This window comes from Misgurnus anguillicaudatus, chromosome 23, assembly GCF_027580225.2.
Source record: "Misgurnus anguillicaudatus chromosome 23, ASM2758022v2, whole genome shotgun sequence".
Lineage (NCBI taxonomy): Eukaryota > Metazoa > Chordata > Actinopteri > Cypriniformes > Cobitidae > Misgurnus > Misgurnus anguillicaudatus.
Window position 1 is genome coordinate 26,753,710 of NC_073359.2, and position 14,202 is coordinate 26,767,911.

Below are 14,202 nucleotides of genomic sequence, written 5' to 3' on the forward strand. Positions count from 1 at the left end.
AGAGCTCAGACTCTCATTGGTTTACTGCACGTTATGCCCAAAATACTCCCATTACAATAGGACCAACCCTTTTCGACCATGCGCTCGCGCACAAACCATTTTTCCCGTCGTTAAAATAGCAAAAGTGGATTCGGACACGCCCATTTAGACGTTGCGCTGTGCGCTTTAGACAATGCGCTTAGATCGTTAAAATAGGGCCCCTGGTGTCTTCTGAAGTCTACGATCTCAGTTCATAAAACCACTACAGTCACAGCAGCCACGCCCACCACAGCAGAGATGGCCAATCGGCTCACAGTTTCAGCTAAACTGCAACAGGGGCTGTGGTCTGAAAAAATTACAACACTAATACATTAATGTGCACTTCTTCACAGATATACAAAATTATAAATTCAAAAAAGTCAGTTTATTATATAAATAAAAAATTCAAAACCAAAATTATTCAGACACCAGATATAATTTTAATTTTTTTTACTATTGTGTAGGACTTTTTTACAAGTGGGTATAGTTAATGAATGTAATTGAAAAACAAAAGAAGATATTTTGATGAATGATGGTAACCACACTATTGACTTCAATAGTAAGATAAACAAATCTCTGGAATTCAATGGGAACCATCAACTCTGTGCTTTCCATCATTTATCAAAACATCTTTATCATTATTTATCACAATACTTCCATAATATTTACTCTCCTACTATGAAAGTCAATTGTTACAATCTGTGTGCTCAACATCATTTATCAAAATATCTTATTTTGTGTATGTCCGAAAAAAGAAATTCATACAAGTCTAGAATGCATGAGGTGAGTAAATGATGACAGACTTTGGGTTTACTTATACACTTTTAATAAATCAAAACATAATACATAATGTTTTTGTGTACCCTATGAAGTATTAAAATAAGTTGTATACAAGAACTCAATACTGACTATAATAACAACAACTTCAGTTTGACTGATATTAATTGAAATGCACAATGAAATGAGTTATCTCGAACCTAAATCTTTATTTGTAGCAATAGCCAACAAAACATTGTATGTGTCAAAACTATTGATTTTTCTTTTATGCAAAAAAATCATTAGGATATTAAGTAAAGATCATGTTCCATGAAGATATTTTGTATATGTAAATATATCAAAACTTTATTTGTGAGTGCATGCAGTGCTAAGGACTTTGGACAACTTAAAAGGCGGTATTCTCAATATTATTATTTTTTGCATCCTTAGACTCCAGATTTTTAAATAGTTATATATTGGCCAAATATTGTCCTAAACCATACATTATTTATCCTGCTTTCGACTGGTTTTGTGTTCCAGGGTGACATTATAAATCGCATTAATAAACAGTATAAATAAACAGTGTGGTTGAATGATATTAAACTCACCATAGACAATAACATTGAATCTCTTGTATGAAGCATCTTTGAAGTTGCTGATAGTTAGTTTATAAAGCCCAGAGTCTGTCAATTTGATGTTTGTGATGGTGAGAGATCCAGTGCGACTGTCCAGTTTCAGTCTGTCTCTGAATCTTTCATTATCATATACTGAGCTCAAATTGGCCCATTTAATGATTTGAGCGATGTGAGTGCCCTGCGATTCAAACATCCACAGTATCTGATGATTCTTTCGTATTTGAGAAATATCAGTGTTTAAAGTAACAGAATCTCCCTCCATCACTGACACTGACTTCACTTCATCTCCATCAACACCTGAAACAACATAAAAACACAAAAAAGTCCAAATGAATTAATATAAACTCGCAAAATGACAACTGACAAAAGATTAGAAGAAAACAAATATTTTAAATATAATGATCAAGATTGTTAAATCTTTAGCCTTACGATTTTTAATTCAACCTTTTTTACACTTATTCCACTGGTAAACCAGAAAATATAAAGTTTGTTTAAATTCACACTTTTACTGATAAAATATTTTCTTCACTCACCATTCAGCACAAACAAGAAAAGAAGAGATAAAATCATGCCGATAAACATTTATTGTGTTTCGTCAGAAATGTCTTTACTCTGATCTTTCACACACTTGTGTTCTCAGAAAGTTCATGTGTGCACATTAGATGAAACCACATTTTCTACACATGCATGCGCACAAAGAAGACACACACAAAAAGATAACACACCTACAAACACATTCTGATTGTCTCATGTAAACACACTATAAAAAAATGCTGCAGTGCTGCAGGCGAGTTTAATCGAATTGGTTTCGTATGTCATTTGAACCTACGCTGTAAAAACACACATTTTTGTCAAATCAACATATATTTATATGTCACTTTAACATAAATTTTTTTTAGTTAAACAATGTCAACTTTTTTTTATTATATGTCAACTTATAACAGGTAAAACCTTAAAATAGTAGGTTGAATTCACTTAATTCACTCAATTTTACGTGTTTGACTTTTTTAGAATTTTATAGTTAACATAACTAGTAAACAATTTGAAATTATTTTACTTAATTTGTTAAGTTAAAGTAAAACTTTTAAAGTAAAAAAATTTGATTTATTTAATAAAGGGACCTTTTCTGAATTTTTATTTTTGTTTATTTGTGAAGAAGTGCACATTAATGCATTAATGTTGTTGTTTTTTCCTACCCAGTCTCACAAAGTTTCGTGATATAGTCACGTATTTTTTTGATTCTTTTTTCGTGCTATTATCACGAAATTTCGTGTTTTTTCGTAGTCGTATAACGAATTCCTGTTTTCGTGTGATTATCACGTATTGGTTACTCGACTGTTTTTTCCTATTTTTAAACCATTGTGGCTTCGGTTTAGGGTTAGATTTGGTGCTTGCATTAGAATGTCACTTAATATATTGATCTATACTATTTTTCCTGATTTATTTTTTTATATGTCGCCTGGCGTTAGGGTTAGAGTTGGGTTTGGTTAGGGATGTCATTTTATGTAAATCTAACCCTAAACCGAAGCGACAATGGTAAGAAAATAGGACAAAACAGTCGAGTAACCAATACGTGATAATCACACGAAAACAGGAATTCGTTATACGACTACGAAAAAACACGAAATTTCGTGATAATAGCACGAAAAAAGAATCAAAAAAATACGTGACTATATAACGAAATTTCGTGAGACTGGGCTGTTTTTTCAAACCACAGCAGAATAAACCACATTCATTTAGTTCAGAAACTAATAGTCTACTACAACATACAGTATCTGATTTTACTGAACACAACTGAAACTGAACAACAGTGTACTGTATGGCACACCTTTGTGCTCTGTGTTTGTTTATATGGTGTACAATTGGTAAAAAAAAGTTATTCGAAAAATGTGTGAAAAATTTAAAGTTCACTCAGTGAAAACTGTATTGTATTTGTGTTTAACTTTTGCTGCCCGTGTTTAGTGTTTTGCAACAAGGGTACTGCAGTGTAATGAGTAGCGCATGAGTTTTGCAAATGGATACCTACAAAGATTCTAAGAAAATAAATATTTTATGTAATGATCAAAATCTTTAATTCTTTAGCTCCAAGATTTTATATCTTGGAATTCTAATTGGTAAACCAGAAAATGAAAATTCTGTTTAATCATTCATTATACATTTCCTAATCCAAATATTTTATTGAACACAATTAGAAGAGGGAAAAACATTTATTGTGCTTCATTACAAAACTTTTATTTCTGTCACAAAATTTGTGTTCTCATAAAGTTCATTTGTGGACATGAGATGAAACCATTTTTTTACCACACATGCATTTGCACACACACAAGTGCACAACACACGCTTTTAAACAAACACAGTCTCATCGTGTCATGCAAACAGAAAAACCACATTGATTTTGCTCTGACCTCAATCAAACTAACAGCTTGCAAAATACAGTATCAGATTTTACTGAACACAACAGATCAAATGAGTTTTGTATTATGTGTTGCCAGTTTGCATCTTTTCGTTGCCACTCTCAGGACTTATTTCATAGTAAATTTAATTGATGAAATCTTCAAATTCATGAATGAAACAAAATTATAGCCTACTGTATAGCTCTGCTTCAGAGACCGACCAAACCATAAAGCAGTCATTAATAGCCTATTATCCAATACAATTCTTAAAAGTCCCGTTCTGTTTTGGAAGCTTTTCCACTGGGTGCAGTACGTAGTACCCGATATCCGATTTTTTAGTACCACCTCGGTCGGGGTTCCAAGCAACTCGAGCTGATACCAAAAAGTGATGCAAAAACACTGTAAATCACTGATTGGTCTGAGAGAATCGTCACTACCAGCGACATCGCTATAATGTAAAAGATTAGCTTTACCTTCATGCTAGCTTGCGCTGTCTCAAGCAAACATGTTGTCATCTGTGCTCTGCTATAAGTTCCCAAACTCCCTTTAAGCGATGAAAGACATCCACAGGTTGTGACTTGCACGTCTGCATATACGCTTAAATGCAACTTAAATGAGGCTCAGCAGAACGCGTCGACTGACGACGCCACCTGTGTTGATACAGAAACTGTTATGTGAGACAGAGGTAAACGCGATGTGCAAACATCTATTTGTGGTGGTCAATTTTGTGGCAGACTGACAAATAAATAAATGTAAGGGAATGTACAACGGCGCTCTCACTTGTATGATGTCACAGCAGTAGGCAGCGCAAATATAACGACACGCCTATAATCCCGCCCACTCCGAAGTGTTACTAAACTCGATGGAAAAGCAAACCAAGCCAAAGTGAGATGAGCTGACCCGACCCAAACCAAACCAAACCAAACCAAACCTTGGGGTACTATGCAATGGGAAAGTGCCATTTGTATGTTGTGATTCGACAGCAGCTTAACTTAGCAGAGCCGATTGAGCTTAGCTGGCGACTGATTCATGTAGATGGAGTTTAGTCAAAAACTGTTTTATTGACGTCATTAAAGAAGGAAGAAGAGGTCTCCAAACCGGCTTTGAAAGGTAAATTTTGTTAAAGCAAATATATCGCCTGAGTCTGACAGTGAACTTTGAGCTTTATCATTTTACAGGTATTATTTATGCTAACAGCAACATTACAGGATTAGGAAGAACGTGATCTTTAACATTTCAATAAAATGGGTTATTATAAATATAACCGTGTTCAATTTTTCCTATAAATAAGTTGGCATAATTTGGTGCTGTTGGAGTCCCCATCGCTGTGCCTTGAAGTTTTATTTGCATCACGTTTGCATGGGAAAGCTATTTTAACATCTTATTTCATTTGGTAAAAATAGTACAAGCCACAGATAGAGATGTAGGCAAAGTGTTAGAAAAAATAAAGCCAAACAACTAAAAAAATTTAAAATATTAATCGATTTATTGAAAAATAATTCACAGACATTCTTGTCTCAACAGATGAAGACGGACATTTTTAGTTTGTGAAGTGACTGTAACACTACTGTCATCTAATGCCTGAATCTTACTTCTTGCATACTTCATACTTTTTTACTTCAATAAGCAGAATGGAAATTAAAACAAGAGAGTCTTAATTATACATCAATTTTATTATGCTTTAATAGGTTCATTTCACTCCACATACATGACTTATATAAAATTACTTAAAAAAAATTATGACATTTGCTGAGAATTGCATAATATTAAAAAATATATAACAATATTTTGTTTACAAAAACTGAAAATGTAAAACATACAAAGCAAACATTTAATATCATGTGCATCAGTCAGGGTCTGAGCGTGATGTCTGATCTCTTTGCTTCTGTTGAACTCTTCTGGATCTGATGTCACAAACCACTAAAGCAACGGTGGCCACAACCAACAAAGCTGAGAGGACCAATCGGATCACAGCTTCAGTTAAACTGAAACAGCGGCCACAGTCTGAGGATTAAAATATGCAACACTGAAACGTTAGTGTAAACTTTTAAACAGATGTTGTAAATAGAACCATTAAAGCTGTTATCAACACTTCTGATCTGATCGATTTTAATATCACAACTGACATACCTGAACTCGTCTGACAGAGATGAGTGATGTTGAGAAGTTGGGTTTGGTTTGTGATGGTATTGTTGAGTACACATCTGTATGTGTTGTTGTCCTGATATTTAACCTCCAGACGTAGAGAGAGTGTGGTGTTGAGATCAGACACGCTGATGTTGAGATCAGACACACTGATGCTGGACAATAAACTGTTTCCTTTATACCAGGACAGACTCACATCTGTCACATTTAACACTGAACACAACACCACACATTTTGAGATTGATGATCTTTTTGATGATGGTGGACAGTATGAAGAGTTACTGCTGATGACAGGAATGGGCAGAGGAGCTAAAAAATATGAGCACAGATATGGTTTGAAAAAATAGTCACACAATAAAATAATTAAGACTGAATCAGATTAAGTGTCTGTGATTTATATTAAACTTACCATATGCAGTAACAATAAATCTCTTGTATGAAGTTCCTGTGTTGCCTCTGGTCTGTAGTTTATAAATTCCAGAGTTTGTGGTTGTGATGTTTGTGATGATGAGAGATCCAGTCTGACTGTCCAGCTTCAGTCTGTCTCCAAATATCTCATTACTGTCATCCATATGAAGTCTTTCCTGATATATTTCAGCTATACGAGTCTCTTGAGGTCCAAACATCCAAACTATCTGATCACGACTCTGTATTTGAGTAATATCAGTGTGTAGAGTAACAGAATCTCCCTCCATCACTGACACTGACTTCACTTCGTCTTCATCAACACCAAACACACCTGAAAGACAACATTGTACTGTGGAAGTAAATTAAAGCAATAAGCCCCAAGAAGCAGTGGGTTACCAGTGCATTTTATAACAGCTAAGGGGCGTTGTTAGGCACGACGCGAAGCGGAGGGCTTAAAACCCCCTTAGTTGTTATAAAATGCACTGTAACCCCACTGCTTCGCGGGGTTTATTGTGTTTATAAAACGGTTACTTCATATGCATAGCAGGGTTTCAAAAAATGAAACACAAATAAGTTGTAATTATATTAGTACAAATATTACTCTTCCGCCAAACAAAGTAGTTCCTCAGAATCAAGTGTGGCTGCAACAGAGCGCAGTTCACAGCCAACACAGACGCAGCAAAGGCGCAATGAAAATATGATTAAAGACTGTGATGTTTATTTTTATAAATCAACATTAATCTAAAATATACATTAACTCTTTCACCGCCAACGTTTTTTAAAAAAGTTGCCAGCCAGCGCCAGCGTTTTTCATGATTTTCACAAAAGTTTAATGCCAGAAAATTTTCTTCTTCAAATATATAAACATACAATAAAAAAGCGTTTTCTCTTGATTGACGAGATATCTCGTCAATGGCGGGGAAAGAGTTAACATTTATATCATGCAACTGTTGAAGTGATGATCAAATATGCTTGGAAGCATGCTTAACTCTTTCCCGTCAGCGTTTTTTTTTTTTTTAAGTTGTTGTTTTAGTTTAATGCCTAACAGAAAAATTATCTTCTTTAAATAAACATAAAATATCAAACGAAAGAACAGACCATCCGTTTTCCAACAACAACAACAACAAAAATGTTTCATCCTACCTTCATTTGTTCTCTTATCAGTTATCACCTCTCAAATTTTCAGCTAAAAGCGGAGCTCCATTTTTGTGAAGAACTTTTGTAAGAGATCCGATTCAGAGCCATCAAAACTACACGTCACGCTAAATCCACCACAACGCTGTTGTGTCGAGTGAATGCGTCAGTGTTTTAAGTTGTGTAAGATTGCCATCTAGTGGACAATAGTGGAAATATCAATTTAAGACAAAAAACAACCCAGAGAATGTTTTCTTTTATTGTAGAAATGACTCAACAATATTTATTGACATTTATCTGGATATCGACATAATTGTGCAAATGTAGAAAATTAAAAAATTATTAAAGACTGCGTTGTTTATTTTCATAAATCAGTACACAGCAACAGTGGCGCAGTGATACTTGTGATGCGGTCTGAATCGTGGGTTTACCGGGGTATTTTATCACGGCTTAGAACGCGTTTCAACCAATCAGAATGAAGAACCAGAACGAGCCGTTTTATAATGTCATATTTATGTGGTTCTTGAGGATACGTTAATACAATGGTGCATTTCAATAATGTTATTTTGGTAGTTTTTGTTTTGTTGGGAAAATATATCCATCCATTGGCCTAATGGCGGAAACCCAACAGCATGTCGAAAGGGTCCTTACGCGTTCTGTCTTTTATGGCCCTTACCGATGATGTTTTAATGTTACGTAATTTAGGTACTCCAAAATATAAATTATATTATAAATAAAATGATTTCCTTATCTTGATGTCCCTCTAGTGGACATAAGGAACAACAGCTTTCATCATGGTAGTTAAAGGGATTTGATCAATAAAAATATTGTCTGTTTACATTTATTAAAAATGCCTGAAACTTAGCTTGCTAGGTCAGAATGTTCTGAAACATTGCAAACATAAACTGAAAAATGTATTCATTCAATTTACTCAAATTTACTCAAAGGTAAGTGGTCGCAATTAATTTATTTAAGATACATTTAAACAAAAAAAAATTAGAAAAACAAACCAAAATAAAAAAAACTTTTGTTAAAATGTAGCTTAAATAAATTAATTACTTTTTAACTTAACTTAAAAAATTGAGTAAATTGAATGAATATTTTTTTTAGGGTAACTCCCTAAAGAGACTTTGCTATGAAAGCCAAGACATTGTTTTCGGAACCTAAACAGCAGATGACTCCATGCCGGTCTCACACCGGATCTCTTGTGCGCACTCATCATTTTTTTACAAATTGAAAAAAAACTTGATGTCTGATGGTGCATTTACACCAACCGCGCTAGAGGCGTGAAGCGCGAGTGATTTCAATGTTAAGTCAATGTGGAGACGCGTTGATGCGCGTCAGGAGGTCCCGCGGCGCGGAATAGGCGTTCGGCGCGGAGCGGAAGACGCGTTTCCGCCTCATTCGCGCGTGAAGCTCGCGCGAAAGGCGCGAATTGATGTAAAATTCAAACAATAAGAGATATAAAATTTGTGAAAATTTTAAATACCGAAAACAATGTAAAACTGCTACTAAATTTTCTTTTGAATATTTAAGAATAACTAGAATCAAGCTGTTTGTGGATTCCTTATTGTTGTATCTTTTGAATATAATTAGTGTATATCTTTACACAATAAAACTGATGCTAAAGTCAGATATTCAGGATATTAATTTTAAGGGATTACAGTACAATATTAAGGTCTTGTAGGTACACATCCAAATAAAAAAAAAGAATGAGGCAACAACTACAAGGATTTAAGTGAACAGTTAAAACAGGATTTTACCTTTGACATCCACATAAAATCTCTTGTATGAAGTTCCTCTGTTACTGATGATCAGTAATTTATAAAGTCCAGCGTTTGTGGTTCTGATGTTTGTTATGATGAGAGATCCAGTCTGAATGTCCAGCGTCAGTCTGTTTCTGAATATCTCATTACTGTCATACATATCAATGCTTTTCTTATAGATTTCAGCTATACGAGTCTCTCGAGGTCCAAACATCCACACTATCTGATCACGTGTCTGTACACTGCAAAATCCCGGGAGTTAAATTAACACTGCTCAGTGTTTATATAGGTCCACTCTCCAGAGTGTTAAAAAAGTAACACCGGAGAGAGTTAAAAGCTACAATCTGTGACTTTATTCTCTCTATCACCATCTCTGTTTGAAAACTGAAATTGCATTTTAGATCTTACTTGTAGAGTTATTTCCTTGGCTTGGGATTGGATGTTGTCTGTTTCGTTTGGAGTCGCCATTGTTGTGATCAGTGGTTGTTTTAATTGGACTCTTGAGGCTTAGACTTAGCGTTTCAGCTCTTTTTTGGCTGTTATAATTGCATGTGTTAAAAACATGTGTTTTGTGGCCAAAGAGGAGGCACTAGTGCATTTCCATGATTATAATGGTTGTTAGGATATACTTTCAAATAACATTCTTAATAAGTAATTTGTTTAGTGACTTCTTACTAGAAGTGTTTATTTCTGTCAATAATATGATATTGTAGTATGAAATCCAGCCAACTCGTACCATTTTTAAACACTGGCACTTACAGATTAACTGCAATATAATGTAGACACTTAAACATCAAGAATCAGAGTATGAATCACAATGATGGTGACAATAAAGTGAAAAGCTTCATGCTGCAATGCATGCTGGGTATTAACAAATTACAAACCTCATCCAGAACTCCCAGAATGCACTGCGGCATGAATAAATAAAGAACTTTTTTACCATATTCTTTGTCACCATTGTTGAGATTCATACTCTGATTCTTGATATCTTTGTATCTAAATTGTTCAGCGGTTAATGTTTTTGTGCACACTATCAAAGTCCTTCAGAATATCAAACTGCTATGAGAGTTCTGGACCTTAAACTGTAGTGATTTATTATTAATAGAAAATTATGCTTTTGATGAGGGAGGAAAAATTATATTAATAAATCTGTTCATTAAATGATTATGTTTGACATTTTGTTTTATTCAATCACACAGTAACCTTTTCTTTGCTATAACTATATGTTTTAAACACACTAAGATATAGCAGTTAGAAAAAACTAACAAGCTAATAGTCAAGAGTCAAGTCCAACTAAAACAACCACTGATCACAAAAATGGTGACTTTAAATGAAACAGCCAACATCTAATCCTAAGTTAAGAAAATAACTCTACAAGTAAGATGTAAAATGCAATTTTAGGTTTCAAACAGAGATGGTGATAGAGAGAATAAAGTTACAGATTGCTGCTTTTAACTCTCTCCGGTGTTACTTTTTTAACACTCTGGGGAGTGGACCTATATAAACACTGAGCAGTGTTAATTTAACTCCCGGGATTTTGCAGTGTATTTCAGTAATATCAGTGTTTAAAGTAACAGAATCTCCCTCCATCACTGAAACTGACTTCACTTCATCTCCATCAACACCAAACACACCTGAAAGACAAAATCCAAATTAATTAATCCAGCCTAGAACTCCAAAAACAAATACATAAATGACAAAAAAATTAGTTTGTTATATATAAAATATTAATTTTGATTAGTTAGGGTTGACTTAAATTGTATAGTTAATTCAACTTAAAAATATTAGTTAACTCAAAAAAATATTGGTTTTTTTTAGTTGAATTAACAATAAATTTTGAAGCAACCAGGTAACTTACTTGTATAAGTTGAACCAACAACTTTCAAAGCCAAGGTATATTAATATCTGATTAAATTCACATTAACACTTAATTTAAATAATTTCTTTAATCACCATTCAGCACAAATAGCAGCAGAAGACAGAAAATCATCCTGATGAACATTTTTGTGTTTTATTAGAAAGCTGTCAGATTCGCTCTGATCTCTCACACAGACTTGTGTTCTCATTAATGTGAAGTTGTGGACATGAGATAAGACTTCATACACGCATGCAACACATGCAAACAGTGAAACCACATTGATTTCACTCATACAAACTAACAGTCCTCACATATCTGATATTACTGGCGATAACAAAACTGACCAACATTAACACGCATGTAGACACAAACAGATCAAATTTATTTATTCCGTTAATTTTACTGTCACACAAGAACAAGCTCAACAAACTTTCTTTATTTCATAACATTTCCTCACAATGTATTTGTTCAAATTTACTCATGATGCTTCAAAAACAACACATTTTACAGTTCAGCTTTTAAACATTTAATCAAGCACCAGTTTATTTAACTACATTTATATTAGGTTTCATGTAACTAATACTGATAATAATGTTAAATAAATGTTGTGTGTCTGCAACTCTCTGTTGTTTAATCTTGTTTAATCATTGTGTCGCGTGTTGATAAGTCACAGCTCTTATGATTCTGTCAACATGATCATTTCTATTATCTATTATCATTGCTATAACACAGAGAGATAAACTCATATCAGACAAACAGAAACACATTTTTTTCTCTTTCTCTTTATCTGTGGATCTTGCAATTCATTTTGTAATGACTTATTAAAAAACTTTAATATTACTGTTGTAATATCTGAACACATCTGACAGACTCATCTTCCCACTGAGCAAAGCGTCTTAAAAAGACGTCATTTCGACGTCCCATGAGGAGCCAGAATGAAAGTTTTTATGACGTCTTTTTATGACCTGTTCTGAACATCCAATATTGATGTCAAGGGGACCTCCACACAAATTAAAACTATTTAAAATGTGGCCATTTTAGACATCAGATGTGTATATATAATCTTTATATATGAATAAATGTTCAAAAATATTGCTTATAGATAATTCCCAAATATTCCAGTTCCACCTTAACTATCTGTGTCTGCAATCTCTCTCTCTCTCTCTCTTTCTCTCTCTCTCTCTCTCTCTCTCTCTCTCTCTTCTCTCTCTCTCTCTTGCGCTCTCTCCCTTTCTTACTCTCTCTCTATCGATCAATAATTGAAGTGAAGTGACGAGAACTTCACTATTCCTCCCACGCTTGCTCTCGCTGGATAATTGTTAAATGTACATTCTCTAAAACAATGTCATCACCATTACAAACAGTTGTTTTAACAAAGCATTGTTTTGAAGTAGGACCATACTGACTAAACAAACCAAATTCACTCTATTTTGTCATTTCTACGGCTTGTTTTTGAGAATTTACAAGATTCTGATGTTTTGTTGAACATGTTTTGTCGCCATCATGGTGATCGGTGTTTCCTTTGGTTGGGTAGTTTGACACTTTGCTTTTATATTGTAGTGTGTGCTTGATGATGGTGTTTTTGAAAACACATTATTATTGCACCAAGTGTTTGTTACCATTACAACTTACTTGTGGCTTCACATTAATAACATTGATGGTTAGAAGTGGTGGTATGATATAACTGAACTAACAACACAAATAAAATATATATATTTTTTTTTAAAGTAAACTTCTATCTCAGTTTTTTTTGGAGCTGCAATGAACATACTTAGGTGCATACTGCTGCCTACTGTAACAAAACATGGAACCTCGTGGCTGTAATCAGAAATCTAAAGTCCAGAATTTTTGACACAGATGCAGACATCAAGAATCAGCTCATGAATCACAATGATGGTGAGTTTTCTAAATGTTGCAATGCATTGCACAGGCGTATTATAAAACTCATGAGTCCAGAGAGTGTCACCACTGTTGTGATTCATGGGCTGATTCTTGATGTCTGCATATGTGACAATGAAATCTGGACTTTTAATTTTATATAAATGCTTCCCAGTGGTGGTATAAACCTAAATAATAAGTTGGATGTGACACCTCAAATCAACTGAGAAATTGAGACAATACTACATGGTTTACAAAAATAAATTACAGACTTTACATATGTGGTATTAAACGTTCAGTGAAGTTGTAAGATCCACATGTGAGCTTTGTTTGTAACAAATTTTCTTTGCAGCAAATAACATGCTTTAGCAAACACTCTTACAAAGACCAAACACTACTATAAAAAGTCAAAGAGTCAAACTACCCAACTAAAGGAATCACTGATCGTCATTATGGTGACAAAAGATTTTCAATGAAACATCAGCATATACATCTCTGTTAATTAAAGAGAGAGAGAGAGAGAGAGAGAGAGAGAGAGAGAGAGAGACAGCATTTAAGGTGGAACTTTATCTATGAGCAGTGCTATGTTTTTGAACACTCATTCATATATAAAGATTACATTATTTTACCAGCTTAACAAAATATTCTTCAAAAATACATGTGATGTTTATGTTTTTTGACTCAGAACTCATAGACCACATTTGTATAAAATATTTTTGTTTTGATTTCCCGAACCCCTTTTGGACGTCTACCTGACGTCCAAGAGGGGTCATAGTCAGACGTCCAGATACTGGACCAGATCTGCACGTTGTATAGACATACAGATAAGGGCCTGGACCAACCGACCTAATATAGACATATTCTGCACGTCGAGCGGACGTCTCATGTTTAGTGGGTTATGTTGAGATGTTGTTTGGTTTATAATGGGATTGTTCACAGAACACAGAAAGAAAATCATAAACAAAAGTTAAAAATATTTATCATTATGAACCTCTTGATTTCTAAAGTTAAATATTACTCACCGTAGACAGTAAGGAAAACTTATGTATGTGATATTGTTAAGTGTGTTCAGTTCTGATATTTGTGATGATGAGACATTCAGTCTGACTGTATGATCATCTCCTAATATCCCATCCTTTTTGATAAACGTAAAGTTCATTTGATCTCTTATATAAACACATCTCAAGCTCTTTCTTACCTTTCACGCAAAA

The 14,202-nt window shown here is 34.1% G+C and overlaps 1 protein-coding gene across 1 annotated transcript; it reads right to left on the reverse strand.

Moving 5' to 3' along the window:
* Nucleotides 1–197: 197 nt before the first annotated feature.
* On the reverse strand, nt 198–9,469 carry LOC141359613 (uncharacterized). Its single transcript, XM_073862344.1, has 6 exons — nt 9,253–9,469; nt 6,357–6,686; nt 6,130–6,256; nt 5,933–6,075; nt 1,383–1,706; nt 198–325 (listed from the first exon to the last, which is right to left on the reverse strand). The coding sequence occupies exons 1-6, from the start codon at nt 9,467–9,469 to the stop codon at nt 231–233; spliced, it is 1,236 nt and encodes a 411-aa protein (XP_073718445.1). The 3' UTR covers nt 198–230.
* Between the last annotated feature and the right edge of the window lie 4,733 nt (nt 9,470–14,202).

Excerpts from the sequence above, each read along its gene's own strand:
- LOC141359613 (XM_073862344.1), bottom strand. The coding sequence starts at position 9,469 with ATGTTTGGACCTCGAGAGACTCGTATAGCTGAAATCTATAAGAAAAGC. Across the intron at positions 6,257-6,356 it reads ATTTATTGTTACTGCATATG|CTCCTCTGCCCATTCCTGTC; the intron begins GTAAGTTTAATA and ends CATATTTTTTAG. Across the intron at positions 6,076-6,129 it reads ACAGATGTGAGTCTGTCCTG|CGTGTCTGATCTCAACACCA; the intron begins GTATAAAGGAAA and ends TCTCAACATCAG.